This window comes from Protopterus annectens, chromosome 10.part0 (genome assembly GCF_019279795.1).
Source record: "Protopterus annectens isolate FY-2018-M chromosome 10.part0, PAN1.0, whole genome shotgun sequence".
NCBI lineage: Eukaryota > Metazoa > Chordata > Ceratodontiformes > Protopteridae > Protopterus > Protopterus annectens.
Window position 1 is genome coordinate 1700239145 of NC_056744.1, and position 22023 is coordinate 1700261167.

General features: G+C 40.3%; 1 protein-coding gene across 2 annotated transcripts in view; it reads left to right on the plus strand.

The window, feature by feature from the left end:
- Positions 1-22023, plus strand: part of LOC122813928 (zinc finger protein 92 homolog) — a 317066-nt gene that overhangs the window by 120275 nt on the left and 174768 nt on the right. The window contains exon 1 of one of the 2 annotated variants that reach the window (XM_044086474.1): positions 15366-15643. The exons of the other annotated variant lie outside the window; for it this stretch is intronic. Coding sequence (XP_043942409.1) covers positions 15425-15643 — 219 coding nt within the window. The 5' untranslated portion in view covers positions 15366-15424. Of the gene's footprint in view, positions 1-15365; positions 15644-22023 lie in introns of those variants that run through there. 2 annotated transcript variants of the gene reach the window in all.

Below are 22023 nucleotides of genomic sequence, written 5' to 3' on the forward strand. Positions count from 1 at the left end.
GCTCCATTAATGGTATGGAAGCTGAAAATCATTTATGCTCTGGAAAATCTATATCCAAGGTCATTTTTACAATTCAACTCAGTTTCACCAAAATTCTTCTTGGCTTGAGTTCTGAGGGCTCCTCCTAAATACTAATTATGCTAAAACCATTTTATTTTCCACAGACAACGCTGTATTCATTTGACCCTCTGTTTTCCAAATTTCATAAAAAACAACTGCCTACTGGAACTCACTAGTTTAATCAAACTGGTACCATGATTAAACATAACCTATCTTTTGTCCAACATATCAGTAAAATTGTGCTTTGTCCTAATCCAAAGCTCGGCCTTTATATAGATCTAAATGTTCATCGTGTACATATCTGCACTGCCTGCTTTTACTTATTGCTGACTTTTTTTATTATTCCTCTGTTGTTCTAAACAGTTTAAAATCTAGCCATTCATCTGAACCTATAGATTGCTGAGGGGTGATCTAGCCATGGCTTAAAAGGCATCTGTAAACCTCACACTTGTATTTCCAACATATTCCTAAGACAAACATTATACATGGTCTAGGGGCTTAAATGTTGTCTGGATAGACACATGTGTGTGTAAGAGTCTGCCCCTTGTATGCAACAGGCATGTGAAGCTGAGTTTGTCTATTACTCTATTTAAGTGCAGACTAGACCAGTGGATGGGGAACATGAAATTTACACTGGGCTTGGTACCCATGCCCCTTATGGACAGAGGTAGCGTATAAATGCCTGGTCCTCAATGTCTTATTTGGTACAATACATCATTACTCTTTCAGAAAAACTTGACTAGGCTTAGAAAAGCCCCTCGGTTCTTTAGCCTAGTAACAATCTATGAATTTATGAATCCATGTTCTAACAAATGAAATGTTAGTAAAATCATGACTTCCTTGAGTACAATTTTCTGCTGTATTTACTTCCAGTTCATTATTATTCAGAAAAGAGTTTTCTTAACTGCAAAAACAAATATAGATGTTTATTCAGAGATTCAGTTGTCATTGCTCTGGTCAAAAACAGTGATGATGAAACTGAACCATCTGAATTGTTAGCAGTTTCCATGTTCTGCAAGCACATTTAGTAAAGAAATGTCTAGAAGATAAGTAGCCCAAAGAAAGCAAAATCCAACCCAGTATTTAATTTCATGGAACTCATGACTTAACTACAATTCTTTCATAGCACAGAAAGACATTTACAAAACATCAATGGCAGTGTTTAAGTTAAAAAGTTTAATTGAACCATAAAAGTAATTCCAAGAGGGCTTAGAATCTTAGAAATATGATAAAAATTCATATTCAAAACTGTTACAAAGATCACAGGCCTTTAACCTGAAATTTAGTAAATTAATTTATGTCACTGATGGATGAGTATGAATCCATAGAATAACAGTTGTTCAGTGAAATAAAAGTGTTAGATATCCTGTAAAATTAATGAGCTAAGTGCAGCAAATAAGAAGCTATATGATGATGTGATGGATGTTTTACTGGTTTTACAAAGAAAAGGAAGTTAACACAAGATTTAAATCATTTTAAGACCAGCTATTTCCCCTGGTCCTTACCTTTGCAGTCACACCAATAACATCAACATCAGTATGCAGGAACTGTGTCTGATCACATGAAGCTAACTGAGATGTCACCAAGATTGCTTCAGTGACCACAAGAACATCTCCCCAGGTTGTACACCTAATCATATCAATGCTAGCATTGGTTCAGCTCTTGGACTGTTTAGTGGAGCAATTCGAGGGACTACTTCAAACTAATCCATTAGCAATGCCTCAGAGACCAACCAACAATATACCAAGGGAAAGAAGAGGAGAAAGAAAAAGTTCAGGACAGAGCGGTCAAGGACTGCCAATAAAGTACAAGGCATACCAGCAGTGGCAACATTGCTTTTAATGCCTCTGATTATAATTTAAGTACATCAGAACTCAATGTTTTGAACATGGGTTTCGCTTTTACTTTTCACCTGTGATGACAACATTACTAATACCCAGACTGAACTATCAAAGTTTAGTAGACATTTGAATTAAAAACTTACTTTCAAGAGAAGCCCCTTGTTGGAGCAATCTCCATTCTGCAAATATAGTACTTAAATTTCAAATAATAACCCCATAATTAATGCCTTTCAAAAGGCTTGCTGGTTGACGAGCATCAATTATATAATGAAAAACAAAGCATTAATATTATTCATATCTGACTGATTTAGGGAGGCTAGCCTTAAATTCTCTGTTGTTGATCATTCATGATATAATCATAAAAGGAGCTGGTAAAGGATGTGGAAACAGTGATGATAAATAGAAATTATTCTTTTTGATAGTGTTTATGGTTATTTTATGATACAAATATTTATAAGAAAATTGAAAAGCGTGAATTGTCAAATATAGTAAGAGTAAACACTGCTATTTATGATCTGCATTTGAAGAATTACATCATCACTGAAAATCTTAATTTCTTTTATACTCCTCACCCGAAGATGCCCATTTATTATGATTTAACCAAAATCCACATAGACATGGAAAAGCCAGCACTGAGACCTATAATCTCAGCTAGGGAGTGGTCAACTGATCTAATATCCATATTTTTGGAATGTAAATTGAAAAATGTTTCTGCTGAAGGAAAATGTTTTATTAACAACAGTAAAGATTTTTAGTTAAGGTACACTCATGGTGTGAACAACATATGTGACAAAGTTATATTTTCAATACACTAGTTGTAACTTATTATTTACTACAATATCTAACATGGGAGTTGAATTTATTAGTACAAAGTTAAGTAAATAATCTAATTATTGAAACTTTATATACATACCATGTTTGATCTGCTATTATTGGTTTTATAAAATAATGTCTTCTTACCTAACAAATACATTTACACCATAAGAAGGGGAGTAGTTATGAGTACTCTTGTTGCTAGTTCCTATGCAAGTATTTTATTTACTTGGGAAGATGAATTTGTGTTTAATGAACAACATTTATTTTTTAAAAAAGTATTTTTTTATAACTACATTGTTGACAAAATGTTCCTACTCTGTGAAGGAATAATGGATTCGTTGCAAAGCTTTGCGGATTATTTGAGATGCAGTACATACTTTTTGAAGTTTAAAATTGTTGCATCTCAATATAGTATTCATTGTTTGGATATTACTTTGACCTGTCCGCAACATGACACAATTGTAACAGCTGTGCATAAGAAATCAGCTAAAAGCAATACCTATATGCATAGATCCAGTATGCACCTTAAAGATATATATCAGAATGTTATAAAAGGTCAAATGATGTGAACATATGATTTAAATAATAGTGAGGAGAAACATATGAAGTGACTGAATATGTCTATATGAGTGATTTCATAGCTCGAGGATATGGACAATTGTTATAAAGTTTGTATATTGCTGGACCATATTAATCGAACACACAATCTGAACATATATATTAAAGTAATGAACTTAAAAGGATAATTATTAGCTATAACAAACATGCTAATGATATACAAGGTATAATTAGAAATCATTCCAAAATTAAGTGCTCATTTCAAGGCTTGAATGGTGTAATAGCACATAAGCAGTTATTTTCTTTTACAAATACTAATTATTTGAAGCAGAAGCTTTGCTATAAACAACTGGATTTTAAGCTAAAGAATAGAATAAGTCAAAAAAGAAAAAAATAGAATGAGTTAGGGACTTGTCATAATACCATGCCATAAATGCCAATATTATACATTGTTATATAATAAAAGGGGTCATAGGTTCAGAGATAGGTACTAGGCTATCTGCCTGAGGGCATTTATAAGCCTAGCCAGAGTGTGCCGGCTTTCGCCACCCCATTGATTAATTAACTGATCCTCTGTCAAGCAGAGCCAATGAAGTGATCCCAGGTGTGTATTTTTTGTTACCCATCCACTCGTCAAGGTTTCTCTTGAAGAGTGTTAGTGAGGAGCTCTGCCTGATGTAATTTGGAATTTTGTTCCAAAGCATGGGGAGTCTCTGTGACAGGAATCTATCCCTCCAACATGTTCTATTTATTGTTGTGGCGAGGTTTAGCTCACTAGAGAGAGTGGCTCGTAGTGACTTGGATTTTTTTAGGTGGAGCATGTCCATCTATTCTGAGTTGGACATGGCTTTGTAAGTCAGGCAGAGATCACCTCTGAGTAAGCGATATGCTACTGAGTACAGACGGAGTTTTTTCAGTCGGGCTGCATAGGACATATGTTTGAGGCCAGTAATCCTCTTGGTGAGGTACTTTTGTGGTTTTTCCAGCTGTTGGAAGTGTCTTGTCAGGTACATCCCAAATGAGGCATTGTACTCTATGATGGGTCTAATGAGTGACGGGTAGAGGGGCACTATAACCTCTTTATTTCTAGATGCAAAGCCTTTAGTAATTAGATGGGCCACATTGAAGGATTTCCTAACTACTTTGGCAATATGATTGTCAAAGGAGAGATTACTATCTACCTGGGTCCCCAGATCTCTTATTACCTCTTCCGTATTAAGGGGGCTGCCACCTATGTGGTAATTCGTGGGTGTTTTGTTTTTCCTAAATGGGATGACTATGCATTTTTTGGTGTTTAGCTAGAGGCCATGACTTTGACACCAGGTGTCCATCTCAGTAAGTCCCTTTTGGAGGATGTCTGTGTCAGACGGAGAGTCAATTATGGCTCCCAGTTTGCAGTCATCGGTGAACTTGGTTAGCCGTAGTCCTCCTGTATTTGCCTGTACTTCTGAGAAGTATATGCTGAACAGTAGGAGTCCCAGGACCGAGCCTTGTGGGACACCACTTGTGACTGGTTTAGATTCGGACCTGGAGCCCGCTATTCTTACAGTGTGAGTAATGTCTGTAAGCCAGTTGGCAACCCATCTCATGACGTAGGGGTTTATGTTCAGGCTGGTGAGTTTTTCTGTAATACCCGAGTGGGGAATGGTGTCAAAAGCCTTGGCGAGGTCAAGGTAGGCTGTGTGAACCCCCTTTCCCTCATCTATGGCCTTGGTGACTGTCTCGAAGAAGTCAGCCAGGTTTAGTAGGCATGATCTGCCCTTAACAAAGCCGAACTGGGTCGGGTCAAGTGTTTGGCGGTTCCCAATGTCTTTGTTAATGAGTTCCATGATGATGCGATCCATAGCCTTGCAGACCAGGCTAGTCAGGCTTATGAGGCGATAGTTACCAGGGTCAGTTGTGGCCCCTCCTTTGTGGAGAGGAATAACTGTTGCTGTGCACCACTCTATGGGCACATAGCCTGTGGAGAGGCTGAGGTTGAACAGCGTGTTTAGGTGGGGGTTAGTTTGTTCTGTAGTTCGTGCAAGACGCAGCCTGGGACACCATCTGGTCCAATTGATGCTGTGTTTTTGGCTTTTGAAAGGGCTGTTTTCACCTGTGCATCTGTGATTTTTGGGACACTACACTTTTCGGGTATTGTTGTGGGCCCTTTTGGAGGTGAGAGGGGGGTGAAGATTGCACTGAATCTATCTGCCAGGATGTTGGCAATATCAGATTCAGTATATTTTGTGCTATTTTGCACTAGTTCAGTGCATATCCGCAAGTTGCTACTTAGATTCTTAGCATAGCTAAAGAAGGCTTTGTGGTTATCTTTTGAATCCTTGGCTATTTTTCTTTTGAAGTTAGCCTTGGATGATTTCATGAGGGACCTTAGTTTCTTACTGATACTGATCAGGGATGTCTTTCCTTCTTGGGATTTGCTTATTTTCTGAACTAGTTTCCTCCTTCTGTTGTATAGCCTGTTTATTACAGGGGTCCAGCAAACTGGTTTCCTTCTCTTAGAGGAGTGAGTCTTGGTTTTGCTAGGGATGGCATGATCCATGCATCCTTGTAGGTGCTCATAGAGTGCATTTGTAAAGGTTTCTGCATCTTGGGCAGCGTTATCCTTTATCGTGGGGGCTGTGAAACTTACCACCTCTGTCTTAAGTAAGGTGAAGTTTGCTTTAGAAAAGTTTTTTACTGTGGTTTCCTTAGTTGGGGGTGGTGGTGGGGGTGTGGACATCCAGAGTGATTAGTTTATGGTCTGATCTAACCAGTGATGGGTTGACCTCTTATGTGGAACACCTGTCACCCATGTTGGTGATGACCAGGTCCAATATGTTTTCACCTCTGGTAGGGGAGTTTACCAGCTGATCCAGGGAGTTTGAGTTGATGAATTCCAGGAAGTGCCAGGCCTGGGAGTTTGTACTCGAGTAGTTTTCCCAGTGAATGGTAGGGTAATTGAAATCGCCCAATATCAGGGTGTTTGGTAGGACCTTCATTCCAGTGCCTCCAGAAAGGTGGAGTGGTGGTCCTGGGTCATGGAGGGTGATCTGTAGCAGGCCACAATTTGCATTGCAGATTTGCATGATGTTAGTTGCACATGGATGATCTCAGAGGTATCATGCTGCACCACTAACCTGGAGGTGTAGGTATCCTTGATGAATATGGATACACCCCCTCCATTTGTGTTTTGGTCCATGTTCTGTGTCCGAAACGTGTGGTATGAGTTGTAGCCCGGTAGTGCTGGGGTGCTCTCTGGTGCCTTGAACCAAGTTTCAGTTACTGCACAGATGTCGACGTTCTCCATACTGAGGAATGCTTTGAGCGCATGCATTTTGAGATTTAAACTCCTGGCGTTGAGTAGCATAACCTTCAGTTTTTTGTTAATTGTGCTGTTTATGGAAGTGGGTTTGACTTTTGAACCTTGCCTAAAAAAGGCACTATGGGGGCAGCAAGAGCCTTGGCCAGTATTTGAAAGCCTAGGGGTGACAGGTTCAAGCCATCTCTTGTGAAGCAACGTGGCTTGTTGAGCATGTCGGCCCTGGCTGACAGGCACTGGATCCCCTTTGAAGGACACCAGAAGCTTAGCCAATTGTTGAAATTGATAATTTTTTCTTTATACTGTGGTATCGTTCTTGATGAGGGCAGGATGCTACTCAGGGTCAGGGTAATACCAGCCTGGGCTACATGATCAGAGAGTTCTTCCATGTCTCTTTTCATGTAGTCCAGGGAGGTACGTCTCGGGTCATTCACACCAACAAGAACAATGACAGAGTCATATTTGTACTTGTTCTGGAGTGACCTAAGTGCTTGTGTTATGTGGCGGATTCTGGCTGCCGACAGGCAGCTAACAGTAACCTTCTGCTTGTCCAGCCTAGTGAGTGGGACATCAGTGTGCCTGACTATAGAGTCACCTATTACTAGTGTGTTAGATGTGTTATTTCGCCTTAAGAGCTGTGATTGTGCGGCACACTGATTTTGTGTTTTATGTATTGTCTGGTTTGTGACAGGAAGTGCAGGTTGTTTGGGTGTCTGCTTTGGAGGTCTCTGATGCTTTTGCAGATATTTATTTAGAGCTTCCGAGTATGGTTTTCTGTATTTATGTGTATTTTTTGCCAGTACTGTTTTAGTAGGTCTGTGTGTGGCTGGAGTTGTGGTGCAAGTGTTAACCTTCTTGGGTGGAGACAGCTTAGCTTCCAGTTTGGCTGTATAATTGCATCTCTCGCATATGTAAGTGTTTTGTGGTAGGAGGTGAGGGTTGTCTGTGTGCATGAGGCAGTTGTAACATTGCCTCAGGATACCCAGATTCACTAGCTGGACTGGAGAGTGCACCTGAAGTTGCCCTTTGGTCATGCCTGAATAGTAGGGTGAGCTGCTTAGTCACTTGGTTGGTGAGGGGTGAATAAAGAGCCTTGCCCTGCTGGGCAATCAGTGTCAGGTTATATTAGTGCTTGCTATTAGGTCTGAGCAAGTGCTGGGCTGTAAGATGTTTTTTGAGTGCTTAGTTGAGAATTCGACTAGTTTCAAGGGAAAAACTGAAGAGGAGACTTAGTGGAGCCAGGAATAATTTAACTGTAGCTAACCTGCGTGCAAACACGGTTTTTATAGTAGGGAAATGAAAGAGATAGAAATTAGCCCAAAATGGCCAATAAACTACTCACTTCTGGGCTGGAACCACTCCTCCAGGGACATATAGGTTGCTCAAAGCTCCCCTCTCTCACAGGTGAACAGAGAAACTTCCTTCTATCCAAGTAAGATATGGGCAACTCAGAAACTAGTATCACAGCCCTGAATTCAACACTAGCCTGAAAACTGGACTATACTATCTTAGAAAGGCGGGAAACAAGGAATTTTTTTTGTCTTTGTTTTTTTGAAAAGATAAGGCAAAAACAGTAAAAAAATACACTTAAAACAGATTTAAACGACTACAAACGATCAGAAGAGGCTATCACACTTTAGTGTGTAGCCTACAACAGTTAAACAAATTATTTAAACAAAAACCTTTTAAAAGTGCAGGCAGTCAAATAAGTACAATATGTGAAAAAAACAAGCTTTTAAATCACAATAAACACTGGAAAATCTGCGATTAGGCGGAAAACAGTTAAGTACAGCAAGAAAGTACAGAAAACTGATACTTAATCACTCCAAAGTCTCTCTTCTAAGCTAGAAGGCTTGTATCAGTTTAAGGCTTTCTAGTGCTACCCAGTAGGTTAGTTACAGGAAAGATGGGAAACAAGCACAGATGTGGTCTTTTTAACCAGAAAGTTGAAAGAGACAGACAAAACTGGTCAATAAACTACAGTTTCTGGGCCAAGAACCTCTCCTCTCATGGTAGACAGGCTACCTAGTGCTTACCATTCCCACTGATAAGCTAGAAGGCTTTCCTCCAACACAGAAAGGCTTGCGGGGGTCAGAAGCTTACCAACAGTCCTGGATACAGCAACTCTGTATCTGGACTAGGCTAGTTACAGGAAAGGTGGGAAACAAGCGCAAGTGCAGCTTTTAAACCAGAACGTTGAAAGAGATGGAAAAAACTGCCCAAACGGCCAATAGCTACAATTTCTGGGCCAGGAACCACTCCTCTTGTGGTAGATAGGCTACCTAATGCTTATCACTCCCACTGATAAGCTAGAAGGCTTCCCTCCAACACAGAAAGGCTTGGGGAGCTCAGAAGCTTACAAAGAGTCCTGGATACAGCAAATCTGTACCTGGACTAGACTAGTTACAGGAAAGGTGGGGAACAAGTACAAATGTAGGCTTTTAAGCCAGCAAGTTGAAAGAGATGAAAAACTGCCCAAACGGCCAAATAAACTACAATTTCTGGGCCAAAACTCACTCTTCCCATGGAGGATAGACTATCTAGTACTTACCACTCCTACTGATAAGCTAGAAGGCTTCCTTCCAACACAGAAAGGCTTGGGGGGGCTCAGAAGCTTACTAACAATCCTGGATACAGTAACTCTGTAACCGAACTAGGCTAATTATAGGAAAGGTGGGAAAAAGGCACAAGTGCGGCTTTCAAACCAGAAAGTTGAAAGAGATGGAAAAAAGCTGCTCAAACAGCCAATAGCTACAATTTCTAGGCTAGGGACCACTCCTCTTGTGGTAGATAGGCTACCTGATGCTTACCACTCCCACTGATAAGCTAGAAGGCTTCCCTCCAACATGGAAAGGCTTGGGGGGGCTCAGAAGCTTACAAAGAGTCCTGGCTACAGCATATCTGTACCTGGACTAGACTAGTAACAGGAAAGGCAGGAAACAAGTGGAAATACAGGCTTTTAACCAGAAAGTAGAAAGAGATGGAAAAGCTTCCCAAACGGCCAATGAACTACAGTTTCAGGGCCAAAACCCACTTTTCCCATGGTAGATAGGCTACCTAGTGCTTACCACTCCCACTGATAAGCTAGAAGGCTTCCCTCCAACACGGAAAGGCTTGGGGGGCTCAGAAGCTTTCCAACAGTCCTGGATACAGTAAGTCTGTATCTGGACTTGACTAGTTACAGGAAAGGCAGGAAACAAGCTTTTTTTTTTTTTGTTACAGAAAAGCAGCTAAAACAGCAGTAAATACAATTTAAATTGAGGTGGTGGTGCTGCGGTAGCGTTGTCACCTCACAGTTAGACGTTGCCCATTCGATTCTCAGTTAGAGCATCTTCTATGTGGCGACATATGTGAATGGGTGTTCCTTCGTTGAAGGTTGTGCATTAGGCCCGGCAAGCCTGCATGTAAAAATCTACTGCCAATCATTAGCGGACTGGAGTTCCACTGTGGCGACCCCTAACTGGGAAAAGCCGAAAGACACAAACAAACAAAGTGCAGGCCAGCACACCCGAGTGTGTAGCAACACTACGGCAAATACAGTTCAAATAAATGCAACTAAATTAACAAATGAATGAAAAACAAGTGTAGAAGGCAATAAATTAGAAGGCTACTAACAAGCAGTAATAAGTACAGAGTAAGAGCGACTGAACAGATAGCAGCACGCAGAAGAGCAACTAAGACAGTTACAGTAAGAGCAGCTGAGTAAAATGTGTGTATATATATATATATATATATATATATATATATATATATATATATATATATATATATATATTATATATTTTTTTTTTTTTAGGGAGGGAGCAGAGCAGGATTAAGAGGCTACAGGCGTTGTCCTTCCCAAATGCTCTCTTTGTACACAGTAGGAGTGCCTGAAATCAGAATATGATCTCACTGCACTCAGTTGAGTGAGCAAATACAGATCTACAAGAGGGATGGGCAGTTTCAAAGCCACCAACATTAACACCAAAACAAGAACAGGGAGGGTGGACGGGAAACTAACTGTAGAGATACAGCCACAACTTCATTTGAGTTAATATTCAGTGAAAAACACAAATAAATAAATTAAATACTATATGCAAAAGATCAGATAAAAGTGTACTTAAATTCACTTATGTCCAGCTGATTTCAGGTAGATGTTAACCAGCCAAAGCTCTGATATTAAGCCAACAGTATAAGGAGTGAAAAGAGGTCAGGAGGAGTAAAGCGTGATAAAATTTAACTGGCCTTGGTAGTTAGTCACAGTTATATAATGTGAACTGAATAACTTATCAAGTTAGCAGTACTATTACTGCATGTTGGTGGCACATGTAGGGGTAAATGCTGTTCATACTGTGATGGAAAAGTACTCAGAAGATTTGTCACTTCACATTTGGGGCAGAATACCAGTTTCATTGTGTTAGGATTTACATGATGATGTAAAAGGAGTGTGGTTGTCAATAACAGATGCTTCAAGGTATAGTGCTCCATTATGTCAAAAAATCAGCACCAGGTGCTCTGTCACCTAGATCTATATTAATTTCATTTATTTTCAAGTGGAATCTATTTCTAGATCTCAAGACTTTGAAAGCTAGGCTGGGCATTGTTTTAATCAGAGAATGTTGTGTGCAAAAGTGACGTGTGAGAGTTTAATTTTGCTATTGTAGATATTTGCTAAAATGTATTTAGGATGTTATGTGTGTGAGCATTGCTTCTAGGCTGTGCTGAAATCTTTGATGTTTTATCGTATGATGATCTGAGCTTCAGCTGTACAATTTTGTTTAGGTTAGCTATGAAATTATACCACTAAAATAGTTTTGATAATAAAAGGGTGCTGGCTAATGTGATTCTTGCATTTTATATCAATAATGAGTCGTATACAGTTGAACTTAGCAGTGTACAAATCTCCAAACTCTTGCACTGCTCCGATATCCTGAACCTGAGTAAAGAATATCTGTTGTAACAGCACTGCATTTTATGAGGAGATGTCAGACTGAGCTTTATTGAGAAGGTTTAATATAAGCTAATATCCCTCTCTGATTCCTCCTGTAACTCACTGCAAACACAATTTACCAGTGACTCTCTTTGTCAGTGTAGGACTACACTGTTATACTGTGGTAATGTCTGGATTTCTGTCTTCTGCCTAGCAACTTTGCCACATGATTAACATCACCTGCTTCCTTCCTTACTACAGTAAAAAGTTCACTCCTGTAACCTCTTCAAGCACCTTCTACCAATCAGGAGTACCTCCATTACCATTTTTCCATCTCTATATTCTTGTGCTGTTAATCTCATAACATATTGAATCCATTCTTGCTGTTGTACTCAGACTGAGTGCTCTGTGCCAACCCCATAAGCTTCCTAAGCTTAGTCAGGAAATTCATTGCATCCTCCACATCAAGCTCTCTGTGAAAATCACCTTCACTCTCACACTCATCAAGAATAATTCAAAAGGCTCCCTTTACCCTTTGATCATAAATAACTCAGATTAAAAAAAATAATAACTGTGGATTCTTGGGGCACATTACAGCATGGAAGGAGGAAAGGGGATAGCACTTGTCACAGTCCTGCTTACAGTGGTCTATGAATTGTCACAGCATCATCTTAGGAAGAAAGATAAATCTGTCCACATGATTTATTTGGTACCGGGCTGGCAACTCAAGACCTTAAAAAACTCCACTGCCATTCATTCTGCGGAACGATGTTCTGCTGTGGCAACCCCTGATGTAAGTAGGTGGTAGTTTTTAATGGTTTACCCCACAGCTTTTTCACAAAAAGGTTTAATATAAAACTAGCTTCCCCACCCATCAGTATCTCCTATGAATTACTGACCCAGATGAAAACTTTTAACACTGCATTTCCATCTTTTCTGTCTTAATAGAGGACAAGGCCACTGCCTAAGGGTACCTAGCAACAAAATCCACCACCCTCAAGATATACCTCTTATTGAATAGATTGGAGAAATAAGAAGCCACACAGTATCCATGTTGACTTTCTGAAATAAGGCTATACAGCAGCCCTACTTTTGTAATCTGCATTTCCAAATATTTGGTATTTTTGCATTGTCTGGCCCATACAAATTTTACAAAAACCTGTTTTTTGTATACTTTATACCTATATTTGCTGAACAAGGAATCTCATGGGCTATGGCTAAAATGCACAACAGTAGGTCCTTGGGACTACCACCTACTGTGTTACATCCCACTGCAGCCCCCCATTCAGCAGTCCATTCTATATACAATAGCCCCTTGTCTCTGGACACAGGCTCCCTCTAACCTGAGAGTCATTAACCTACTTGCCTACCTCACTCAAGTTTTGTAAGGTAAGATCTGACTCATAGCTCCATCTCTCTCCCTGTTTGTAATCCTCCCTAGATTTATTTCTGTAGGATGTCTAGCATCATTTGACAACTGTGGCTCAGATTTATGCTTACTGCTACCAACTATCCCTTCCCCTGAAGTAGCTCCTTTCACAGTAAGTCCAGCACCCTTTGATGCATTTAGCTTTGATTAAGGGTTTCTACTATTACCCCTTTTATTCCTGAAGCAACCACATCATTATCCTCCATTCAAGTTACTGGTACTTGCTAGGTATCCCCAGAGATACCTTCCCCTATGTGCTGCTCTCTTTGTTTGGCTGCGTGTGACTGAATATACAAAGCTGAATCACAAAAGTAATTTCCTATCAGGATATCTGTAGGAATATCATAAAAAAACTTCCCCCAGCTTATCTCCTTGCTGCCCCCAGTTCAAATAAATCCAGTTCAATTTTCATGATACAAACTACAAAATAATCCAAAATACTGCTACAGGTCTGGAAAACAATGGCATTCAGCAGAAGAGCTAGTCAGCCCTTCAATAAACTTCTGACTCCTGAAGAAGTTCACACAAGGTTTAAATGAATGAAAGCTGTTGTTTGTCTTTCGGCTTTTCCCAGTTAGGGGTCGCTACAGTGAAACTCCAGTCCGCTAATGATTGGCAGTTCGTTTTTTTTTTTTATGGTGTCGAGTTGCCAGCCCGACGCCCAACCTTCAACGAAGGCATGCCCATTCAACGCATGTCTTTCGAATGCCCACTCGACCGCAGGTAGGTCATGCAGACTCCACACAGAAGGCACTCGCCGAGAATCGAACTGGAGAACCTCTTGCTGTGAGGCAACAATGCTACCGCTGCACCACCGTGGCTGTTTAAGTGAATGAAAGTGCTTATTATTATTGAAATAAAGTTTATTGAAGGACTGACTAGCTTTTCTGCTGAATGTCATTGCTTTCCAGACCTGTAGCAGTATTTTGGATTAAACCTAGTTCAGTGGCAGCTGAAAAGGTGTCCATCCTATGATCTTTGCTGGGGCAGGCTTCCCAGGAAAGTAAATCTCTTGTCCACAACTTCAGGTTAATATAATTATGTCTGATGCAGTATCATTCTTAACAATAGTGTCCTTACCTACTACGAGGCAAGAGTATTGGCCCTTGTGATAATCTGGAACAACTGCAGTCACAAGATAACTTATCATCACTGTGATGGTGCAGCTGTTCTCTCCCTCAGGTGGTTTTGTTCAAAACTCAGTCACTACTGACATTTAAGCAGTGCACATCCAACTTGATTATACTGGAATAATTTAACGCAAGCACCTCACTCATTATTGGAACCAGTGACATCCCCCCTTGCCTGTAGAACCTGCTACAACTGTGTAGGATACTAACCATGGATTCTGTTATGCCCAAATGCAGTGGTATTATTTCCTGCTTGCTAAATGGAGGTTAGCCTTTTTAGACATTTCTCATCACCCGAGTTACATTCACAGTCTGTCAATCAGACTCTGATATTTTCGGGTAAACTAGTGAAGCACAAATGAGAGCCTGAAGCATTCTTCTCTCCCACATTCAATATGAGATCCACACACAAAGAGTTCAATGTGTACAGGGAAAATACTTTTTATCTATCTATCTATCTATCTATCTATCTATCTATCTATCTATCTATCTATCTATCTATCTATCTCTTTATTTGACCAGATAAATGGGCTGGTTTTCATGAAAAAAAAAAAACTGCTTTGTTAGCTGAATGATTAGAACAGCTAGGCCAATGATCTGGAGGGTCTAGGTTTGAGTCTTAATTAAAGCATACACTTTGTTAGTGTTGTGCTCCTAGATTTTCACTATGTTCTGTGCTTCTAAACACATCTCAGTGACATAGCATTTTAATTGCATTCTGACTCTGGGAACTTTGTTGACTCTGTCTGCCCTTTCTATTTCTTTGTCTGATTACATTATGGGTATTGACCTGGGGAAGGAAGGTGCTCCTGCACTTAATTTTGTGTCTGTGTTTTGCACTGAGCCTTGTGTATGAGTTAAAAATGGTTTACAAACTAACTCTCTTACCTGGTGGAAAGTAAATAATTCATAAATAAATATATCAGAAATGGGCATGTACACCTCCTCTTTCCTCACTGGGTTGACTGAAGTTAGTAGACAAAATAAATGAAAATAAATAGATAATGTGACAAGAAAGTACAGTTTTGGGATAAAAATGTAGTTTGTGTGTGTGTGTGTGTGTGTGTGTGTGTGTGTGTGTGTGTGTGTATGTGTGTGCATACGTGTGCATACATTTTCTTAAACTATATAATTTAGTTGCCTTTCAAGTCAAAATTTACTAGGTATTTCTAAAGTCTGAACATTAAAATTAAAAGTAACTGCTTAAAAGACTGACAGTCCATCTCAGAAAATAAAAGATCTGAAGTACATTTTTGCATTGCCCCTTTAAATGGAGGCGGTCACTTCCAAACACATTCTACTTCCTGTGTGCTGAAAATGAAAAGGTCCAGAGTGAATCGAAAGCTGGTCAATATGGTTTAGAGAAACTAAGAACTGATGCTGGGGCATTCAATGCAGGAAATAGACTACAAAGCGAAAGAAGAGATGCAGAATCTGTTTGCTACAAATGGGGGGACAGAGCAGTGCTGTGAGGAGCACAGAAGGAGACTGAAGTTGTTCTGCCAGGAGGATGAGGCCTTTATCTGTGTCTTGTGTGTTCCCAGACATTCTGGTCACAGTTTTGTGTTCCTGCATGAGGCAGTCAGTGTGTATAAGGTAAGGGACGATTCATGATGAATGCTAAGTAACTGGTTCCCTCTCTGGGAATGAACTGATCAATTAATCATCTTCCAAAATGTTCAACCTGGATTTTTTTTTCTTAGATAATGTATAATGTATTCATATAAAAAGTCAGTATCTTCTGACACAATGCAGAAGCTTAGAAAGTGTGATATTAAGTGACATAGTAGAGGATTATTTAGGAAATATTCGCCCTTTTTTTTTTTTTTGCTGATTACACAAAGTTATGCAGCATGACTGATACACAACCAGGTTCATAAACAATAAAAAGTTAAGTGTCAAGGTAAAAGAGATGGTGTTAAGCATAATAGCTCAAATTCAGTGCATCTGTGAAGTAAACTAAATTGAAATGAGTGTAAAGTGTTGTGGGAAAGTGTTAGCGTTAACAAATAAAGAAGGGGCCAGGGATTCATCTTACTTGATTAAATAAAGGTATGTAGCCATTATGAGGGGGAGCATCAGAAAAGTCTGTTCGAATACTAGGTTTTGTACAAAGAGGCATGGTAAAACAAAACAAAAAGTTATTGTACAAGGCATAATAACTTTTTGTTTTGTTTTACCATGCCTCTTTGTGCAAGGCATAAAGAGGCATGGTAAAACAAAACAAAAAAGTTATTTTGCCTTATACAGATAGTGCTCACGTAAAGTGCCAATGAGCATTTCTAGAGACATCTTTCTAAGGATGTGGACAGTTTGAAGGTAATTTAGTACAACGTGAGAAAATGATGTATTGTCTACACCAGATGTCATACAAAGGAAACCTCCACAAACTTTCAGATGGAATGTCCAACCGTGGATCACTGAGATGAAAACTGTTTTTTTTTTAACATTAAACCATTTGCATGGAGATCGCCATAGGGAAAAATTCCCATTCACTTCAACATAAGTGTGATCTTGGAGTTGGTGTGTTTAAGTAGCAGTAGGTGTGGGTGTGTAGGTGGGCATAGCCCCCCTGGTGCAGCAAATTTTTTTTTTTTAGTTTAGGTTTCGACATTTTGTGCATATGTTCTTGGCCATATGCGGTTTGACATTCCATCCTTTCGGCAATCTGAAGTAGACCCATTCCTGAACAAAGGAGGAAGAAAAAAACATTTAAGCACCACAGAAGTGGTAGTAGAGTCCATGTGGTTGCTATATTAAAAAAAAAAGTAAAAGATGTCATGGAACAAGAAGACACAATACTGAACACACACAGCTCAGAGAAGTAAGACGAAGGATTATTTCACAGAAAATATGTTGAATGGTTGGTACAATCTAACTGAAAAATAGCACTATTAAAACATTAAATGAGTTTAAAAATATGAGTCGGACATAAATGAGCTCTTGGATGTGATTAAAAATGTAAAATAAGCCGTTGGTTTATCTAATAGATATGCCACTCTGGACATTAGGTGGGTCAAACTATGCTTATCTGGTGTTATAATATATGTTTCTATAGCTGAACCATGTGTGTAGCATAAAAACATTCTGTAAATATTTTTGCCTGTAGAACTCTCTTCTTTCTGAAGTATCTAATTAATGTGGCAGTCCTTCCTTTGTGCCCTGAAGGATGCAGGCAGCATGTTTTAGTTAAGCTGTAATATGGAGTTGGCCTGTATTCTGTCAAAGTGGCTGTTTTCCACCTTCGCTGGTAGAAGAAAAGGCATTGCTTGTCACATGAAGCAGATAGTTTCCTTACTTTTAACATTATTTTCTATTTTTTTTTTTTGTAATGAGAAAACAGACATTAAACTAAAAACAACTTCATATAACCTAAGCATACAGTGATATTTTATTAGTAGTAAGCAGTAGAATGCATCTGGAGTATTTAGAGTTTAGTGTACAGTGTCATTGTATTATATAAACAGAAAAGTAAAGATTTAAGTTCAAATTCATAAACTAATAGTGTAATGTGTTAATTGAATTTGTGTTGTGTTGTGATGTACAGGGGGGGGCCAAATCAGAGTGTCAGGCTGCACCATTGTGCTGCTTGGTGAAGTACTGCAGCCAACATCATATGCAAATGAATGTATAATGATGTGGGACTGAGTAGCATTATGGTAATAAGACCAATTAGAAATGCAAATGAGAGTGAACAATAGGTGGAGTGATTCAGAAGTGTATAGAACTTCCTCAACATGGTGCAACAGTTTGCAAATTCGTATGCCATTGTTTCTTTGTGAGCAGAGACTAATACCATTCTAAGATGCTAAGAGTAGCACCTGCATTATCGAGACAGTATATTTTGGGAGCCACTCCTATAGCTGGTGTAATTGATGGTATGAGCCATTGCTCCCCATGTCACAAACTGATCTGATTATTCCTAACATACTATCACCACCACTTTAAGGACATAATCAAAAGCTGTGTTGTGGACAGAGACACAGTGTGACAGCTTGTAGACATGTCATTGTCACATAAAATCCCATGAGTTGTGTTTACTATCAGTTCATGTGGACAATAAGGTATGGGTAACTTTGTCTGTGCTTGTTACTGGACCTTTCAGTGGCCATCATTGGAAACAGTGAGCATATCACAGGCATATCCTTGACAAATATTAGTTCATTGATGTTGGTATGCCATAGCATGAGGAGGGCATATGTGATTCCCACAGAATGAAGAGGAGAGAAGCACCACTAGACAGGCATTCTTTGAAATAATCCATTTCCTTGAAGGTCGTGGCCCACTAATTGCATCTTGCACCCACATCACCATTAAAGCTTTACCTGGTCCACGTGGAACAGTATGTCCACCTGAAAGGTTCCACTCCATTAATTGCCAGGTGTTATGCAATGTTCAGGGTGTATTATATAGAATGTGTATTATATAGAATGTGCATAAGTGCCATCCAGACAATTCCAACATCTGGCACATGGACAAATACTTAACTATATGTGTGGGGTGGTTTTCCTCATAAAAATTGTATTGATGATGCTGAATACACCTACAGGCATGGTTTATGACAAAAAGTAAATAACCCACAGAACATGTCTGTGACTACATAGAACACTGCAGTGTCACATACGCCAACATCATTGAGTGTATGTTCAAATTATTGAAGACCCAATTCCAAAATTCTGTTAGTAGTACACTGCAGTATGCTTTGGGATTCGCAACAAGATATTTACGATCTGCACGGACAGGACCAGATTGACAACAGTCAGTGGTAGAGGAAGTGCTGGTTTATGAACTGCTGGAGAAATTGACAATGGCGGAGGGCTGTGAGAGGCAGAGGCAGGTGCGATACATTGTAGCACTGGCAAACATTTGGTGTCTGGTCCTCCATTATGGGCCAAAATAGACTCAACATGGATTAAAACTGTGTGCAGTGCTACACTTAGATTATGATGCACAGTGTTGCAGTCATTACCTACCCACTGAAACACAGCAGTGAGTGTAGAGCACAGTTGTCATATTGCACAGGTAGGGAGAGACAGATTGAAAGATGTCAACAGTGGACACATTGGTGAAATAGGGACTAAGGATGTAGAAGCGAGTGAGTTACATGGCTAGGTGATTGTTGTAAGCCAGATATACTCTGCAGGAAGGGGGTGATGCTTCCTGATGAGGCAAGGTATCCAGATATAGTAGATATTTTCTCGGTATGGGTTCCTGGTCACAAAGTACCTGCAGATGATGTTGTTTAACTATGCATATACAGCTGTGACAGGTGTTGTTGGATGTCAGTATTGATGCAGATCTAGAATGCCTTTGGCCATAGGTGCATCCCTTGTAGGAGTGGCACATGCATCAACACTGATCAGTAAGGACGAAGATGAACTACATAACCATGACTGCTTGGTCATGCTATGTAGGCTGTGTCACTGCAGAAGGCTCTGGTTGACCACTGGCATGTAGTGTGGTAGAGAAGCCGTACTTGACCCTGCCTACCTGTCCTGTGGGACATATCCACAGTGGAGGTTAAGCAGTGACCATGAGAGTGGTATCATCCTCATGCGACCCCCATGGTGGCAGTGGAGGTGTCTATGTGCCTCTCCAGCATACTGATTGATTGGTTTAGGTTTTGCATGCGCTCAACTATGTTGTTTCGCAGATTGAACAATACATCTGTCACCTTTGCCATGATGGTAGTGGCATCAAGTTATGCCTCAATGACTGCCCTTCACATCCATTTTGTAATGTCTCTGGCATCTAGTTTGAGCAGTGAGCGGGAGACATGGCATTAGCATCCACCAGAACTGCTGCTTCAGACTTCAGTCTGCATGATCTGTGTTGTTATCACTGCACCCTGCTGGTGTGTAAGCAACAAAAGATAGTGCTCCCTCTGTAGGGGTGTTGGGCATGATCTGTCACTTAATGTGACTGGTAGGTTGTCTCCACAGTAATCACTATTGACAGTGACACTGTGTCCCTAGGCCATGATAGGGTTAAGCTACCATCATCATCATCATCAGAATGTGATGCTGCACTGACATGAGGTATGCCCTTTTTCACAGAGGATGTCTGCATGATGTTAGCACCTATGAAAACAGGCAAACACCCATGTATAACATTAATATGTGACAATCCCTCTTCCAAGTGGTGCACCAACAGTGCAGATAACAAGGTAAGCACACAATGTAAGAAAACATGCCTTGCATTTTCTGCCATTGTGCCTGTACAGGAGATTTGGCAATGGTCAACATCCACAAACTCTTGCATTTGCATGCCATAACAGTGTCTTACTGATATATGGAAATACAAACCTGATGCATCTCTGTTCACAACCACATGCAGGCCTTCACCATCAGGGTCCTTTCACTAAAAGACGGTCTCCTTCATGTTGGTATATCACTGCCCTTGGCCATTCTTTCCCATTCATTGTTTTGGGGCTCTGTATGAGCATGCAGAATCACCTCAATGACCCTGCGAGATACATATGATCATCTTTTGTAGCCACAAACTGAATTAACATCTCCTAGCAGCTCACACCACTTATGTTCTCAGAAGGCCTGGTCAGTCTTGTCTGTGCTAATGGTCTTTGTCCAGAAAAACTTCTTGATGAGCTTCCACTATTTTGACACCAGTTATGTACCTGTACGTGTGACCATACGGTTTACTATCAAAATTTAGAAGAAAACCCGGTCGACCGCACTATGTTCGAACACGGAAAGTCGAATACGGCAATGTCGAACATCAAAATCAAGCCTCGGAACACGTTTTAACATGGGTTGAGATAGGGGTGAGGTTTGTAGTTCGGCAATAGCAGTGAGCACCTATCTCGACCCATGTTAAAACCCATTCCTAGGCTTGATTTTGAAGTTCGACATTACTGTGTTCGACTTTCCGTGTTTGAACATAGTGCGGTCGACTGAGTTTTCTTCGAAATTTTGATAGTAAACCGACCATACACCTGTGGTCAGTAAGCAGGCACAGATATGTTCAGCATCATCTGTGTTGTGCTCAAACCCATGCTACAGCAATGGTCACCATAGTTACCATGCTTGCCATATGGCAGTTTCTCAGGCTATATCCCAGTAGTGGTCCAGAAGGGCAACATGGGGGCACACTGTGCTGCCATCTGCATCCTGTTATTTGTCTACACTAACCACCAATGTATGCCCATCATACATACCCACGGCCTATATTAGTGCCCAGGTGTGCCACTGTCACCCCGCACGTCTAGTATGTAATACATCTGAACCACAGATGCAGAGTATGTGCATTCCAACACATTGTTCTCCAAGAGAATATCCCACAGCTTACACAGTCCCTCTCTCTACTTCTCAGCCATACTTCTGGTGGGCTACTGATGCTTAGATCTCTGCCATGTCTGCCGTCATTCACCATTTCAGCCATCCCTGTACTCTCCACTCCCCAGTCAGCAAGTTGCTGGAGTGAAACCCTACAAAAATAAAACTGTTCAACACATACGATCAGCCTCTAACCTGTCACTGGCCTGTGTATCCTTACCACAGCAGATGTACATCACTTCTTTACTCAGTAGGTCTGTGTAGTTATGTTCTGTATAGATACATCTCTACCCTTCATGTACTTCTCACCCCCCCAATCAACAAGTTGTTGTAGGTCAGTACCCCCCTGTCACCCTCCCAACCTGCCACTGATCTGCCTACCATTAGCACAGCAGACAAAGGATATTTTTTCTCTTTTAGACTGTCTAATCAACTCCTTTAAAGATCATCTCACTGTACTGGAGAAAATTAGCAAGATGTTCATCACAGTTCTGGCAGCTGTTTATATGAAACTGTTTCAGGGCTCCTAGCATGGCAGTTATGTTAATAAGTCAATTTAGGTTAAATGTCTCTGAAGTGCACACTTGAGCAGTTAAGGGCTAGTTCACGTTCTGCTATGTACGCATGCATTGTAGACTGCACATGCCTGAGCAGATCTGTGACCTTAAAGGGATCACAGGCTCC